This window comes from Bremia lactucae, assembly GCF_004359215.1.
Source record: "Bremia lactucae strain SF5 chromosome Unknown BlacSF5_NotPlaced_17_SHOA01000003.1_2250557bp, whole genome shotgun sequence".
In the NCBI taxonomy this organism is placed as follows: Eukaryota; Oomycota; class Peronosporomycetes; order Peronosporales; family Peronosporaceae; genus Bremia; species Bremia lactucae.
In genome coordinates this window covers 1,628,230-1,632,009 of record NW_027152029.1, presented here as the reverse complement: position 1 = coordinate 1,632,009, position 3,780 = coordinate 1,628,230, and the positions used below count along the sequence as shown (strand labels likewise).

General features: G+C 43.6%; 1 protein-coding gene across 1 annotated transcript; it reads right to left on the bottom strand.

Annotated features, from left to right (window-relative positions):
- Positions 1–1,804: 1,804 nt before the first annotated feature.
- CCR75_003020 (uncharacterized protein) lies at positions 1,805–2,653 on the bottom strand (the record flags this gene model as incomplete). Its single annotated transcript, XM_067961117.1, has 1 exon — positions 1,805–2,653. The coding sequence occupies one exon, from the start codon at positions 2,651–2,653 to the stop codon at positions 1,805–1,807; it is 849 nt and encodes a 282-aa protein (XP_067822643.1).
- Between the last annotated feature and the right edge of the window lie 1,127 nt (positions 2,654–3,780).

The window sequence follows — 3,780 nt, the reverse complement described above, 5'->3', positions numbered from 1 at the left end:
GTCTTGGAGGACGATACGATGACGAACTAGCTTGGGCCTATCTCAAGCTAAAGTCCTCCTGTTCCGCAACGATATTGCTTCTTCAAGCGTATCCAGTTCCAAGCGGAACAGGTGGGTCTTTACGGGACCATCCGTAAGGCCTTGCATGAACACCGTAATCAGCGTGTGTTCATGGACTGGGTTACTTGTAATACAACTCGCTAAGAGTCGTATGTACTGGGCATATACGTGAACATCACGCTTGCCTTGTTTGAGTTTTAGAAGCTCTGATCGAGCACTGAACTCAGCATTAGGCGGTTCAAACGTCTGTTTGAGCCGGGCTTTAAAAGCCTCTAGCGACCATAAGACATATGGGTCGCGCAACTTTAGGCCTAGTGCCCAAGTTTTGGCACGACCTGCCAAGTTTGATTGGGCTAATGCGACTTGCATTTGCTCGTCGATAATGTGACGTCGTCCAACTCGACAAACCATCTTAAGAGGGAGTCTTCTTCGACTCCCCTATACTTAGAGATATCAATCTTTAGGGTTTCAGGACGACGCGTATGCGTCATCCCAGGTACAGGGGTCTGTACTTGCTGTAACCTCAACAGTTCTGCCTGTTGAGAGCCTTGCTGATTCAGCAAGGCTACCTTCTCCTTCATCTCGTCAAGTTCATGTTGTATGAACTTGGCGATGGCTGAATGGAGGGCATCTCTGTCCAAATCGGACAGCATGGCCAAGATGGCATCGTTCCCTACGCTCGAACTCATTCGTTCGACCGCACTCCTTTCTATGTCACTTAGAAAGGAGTAGCTATCACGCGAAACGTGATGCGTATTTCCATTATCATCTAACATGTCCATGTTAGATGATGAAACTGTGGTCCTTGGACGAACTTCAAAGTGCTACCAGGTGTAACGGGGCACTACTGACTTGTACTGCTTCAGTGCAAGTCCACTCCGCACTGCCTCAGTCGTCGAACGTGACATCTCGACTGATCACCTGCGAGTGGTGCCTCACTTCTCGTACAGTAGTACGTGCAGAAGAAGACTCTCTTTTAAAACACTTGCTTTAAAGAGGGTTAATTAAAAACAGTATTTAATATAATTAAGTTCTTTTGTTTCTATCTATTTAATACTACTTAATTTTAAACTAATACAAAACATGTAATAAAGTCTAATCTGTCTCTCTCTTTGCGCGCTTCCAACTCTGACTGGACAGCGGAGAAAGTAGATATAATGGTCTATATCTGCCAATGGATAAGCTTTTAGAATATTACCATGTAAAGTTATATTCTCCAAACATTATCTACCTTTTAGATAATATATTAACTAACAACCTTTCAGTGTTAATTTCATGTAACGATACACCCAGTTACAATATTAATACAATTTTCATTTTACCCTCTTAAGTTAACTTGTCTTAAGGGAAGTCTTCCTCTGCACGTACAGTGTACGTCACCTAACGAAAGGCACCACTCACAACTGAAGCAGTGTGAAGTGGACTTGTACTGGAACAGTACAAGTCGTAGTGCCCCGTTACACATATATAACAATAGATTGATCTTCGACCTGGACAATACGTTTCTTAAATTTTATAGTTCGATATTATTAACTATCGTATTATTCTAATATAATTTTAAGCTCCGATGTTTTTTCACTGATTAAAAAGAGCCCAAACGTTTCTAGCTTTTATGTTATCAATCATCAACCTGCGCCATCACGTTTCCCACAGTCATCCAAATCCGGACGAAGCTTGTAAAAAGGAAATCATTTATAACGAGTTCAACAAATCGCACGAATTCGGCCAATTGCAAAACTAGCATTTAGTTTGCTGGTGGGAAGGCCTCAATAAGCAGAGGTAGGAACTCAGCTGTTGCAATTTTGTACACGGGATGATTAACTACACCTAGAAGCGCAGCGGCAAATATGCTGTGGGAGACAACACCAACACTCTGTGATGACGTGTTCGAAAAGATAAAATTTAAGAACTTTGTTGCACGAATTTTTATCTCAGCGTCAGTCTCACGATGATCAGAGGTCCACCATGGGTCCGCATCAGATTTAATTTTGCTGAAGTCCAAGTGAGGGTACTCGAGTCGCTTTTCAGAGATGCTGCGACGCTGGTCGCAAGTGCTCACACCCAGTATCTCCCGTGCTAACTCTACCACTGTGCTTTTGATGTTTTGTTGATTTTGGTACGCAACGGAGTAAGTATGAAGTGTACGCTCTAGCGGAGACACCAGCACATTGTCGAGATGTAAGCCCATAGAAATCTCACCGTCGAGCATTTTCGACGCTTTTCCTGCTTGTATGACCCCGGTTTTTGTCAAGGGCGAATCCAAATACTCTGGCAGCTTAGAGTAGTAGCCGTCCCACGCGAACATGCCATACTTGTTAGTAGCGACGTTGTGGATACCTTCACCATGACGCAGAAATACCAGAAGCTTCACATTTCTGCCTTCAAGTCGTCCCGCGGCAACTTCAGCATGCACATCATGCCACGTGTATCCATCCTGCAGCCCCATGTGAGGAGGGTAAGACGCTGGGGGAGACTGGCTAGGATCCCGTTGACTAAAATATTTAGGAATGTAGCGATACCGAGATGACGTAGGATGCTGGCCACTAGCTTTGCATATCACGAAAAGAAGCGCACCGAGGATTACCGCCAACATTTTAGCGTTACGAGTTAAGCGAGATCCGAGAGACTGACGGAAAATTCAGATGTGAGGAGGAAAGGCTTCCAAACAGCAGAAATTTGTAGGACCTGGTACTGCGCTGATAGATGGGTTGTGGCAAATCAATCGCCGTTTTTATCACTTACTAACCATATCGAATTGTCGCGGATTTGCCGTTTTGCAATGTTAGGGTACCGCTCTTTGAAGCGAGCAATTACTGCTACTTCAATGTTCTTCTGCATCTGCGGGAAGCCAGCCTTAAAGTTATCATTGCGACATGTCTGTGAGTAGTATTATGTGTGGCAGACTAGCCGGGAAAAATCCTTCTCCGAAAGATATGCACTTGCTCTGATCTGCATCAGCGAAAAGCAAAAGCACCACAAAGTGTGTACGAGGCGTTTTTCTAAGAATCTTTGCAATCTACTCGAAATTGAGCAAATCAAGTCTCAAAAACAACATTTTGCAATCACTTTTTCCATCTTTTTCATGTACTTGATGATCGTATGAGCAATGCAAGGCTACAAAAAGGGTATGCGTTCGCAGGCAATCCTTGTGCAAGGGGCTTCAGTAACCAAGTCTTTACTTGTTCATAAAAATTAATCAAGTACACTCGAACAATTTTCTTGGTAGGAACAAATACGTAGCAACGGTCAAGATATATTCTGTACACCTGAGCGAAACTGACCACTGCATTTTAGCACCACCCACTCTTAAGAAATTGATCTTAAGAAATTGAGGTCTTACGGAATTTATTGAAATATTCTGCGTTGTCACTTTTATCAAACAAAATATTGCACTGTAGGTTAGAGCAGCTAAAATTATTAAAAAATGATCCGTAGCATAGAGCGGTATTGTTGAAGGTGGAGCATCAGGCGACGCCCCAGCAAAATGGAATGGCTGAACGAATGAATAGGACACTGACGGAACGTGCAAGGTCGATGCTAAATCACATGCAAGTGGAAAAGAAGTGGTGGGCTGAAGCTATAAATACAGCTGTATATGTGACCAACCGGGTCACGTGCGCTTCATCCCCGACGAAGACTCCAATTGAGATGTGTTTTGGCTTGAAGCCAGACATGTCACACATGCGCGTTTTTGGTGCTCAAGGTTACGCACACATTGAC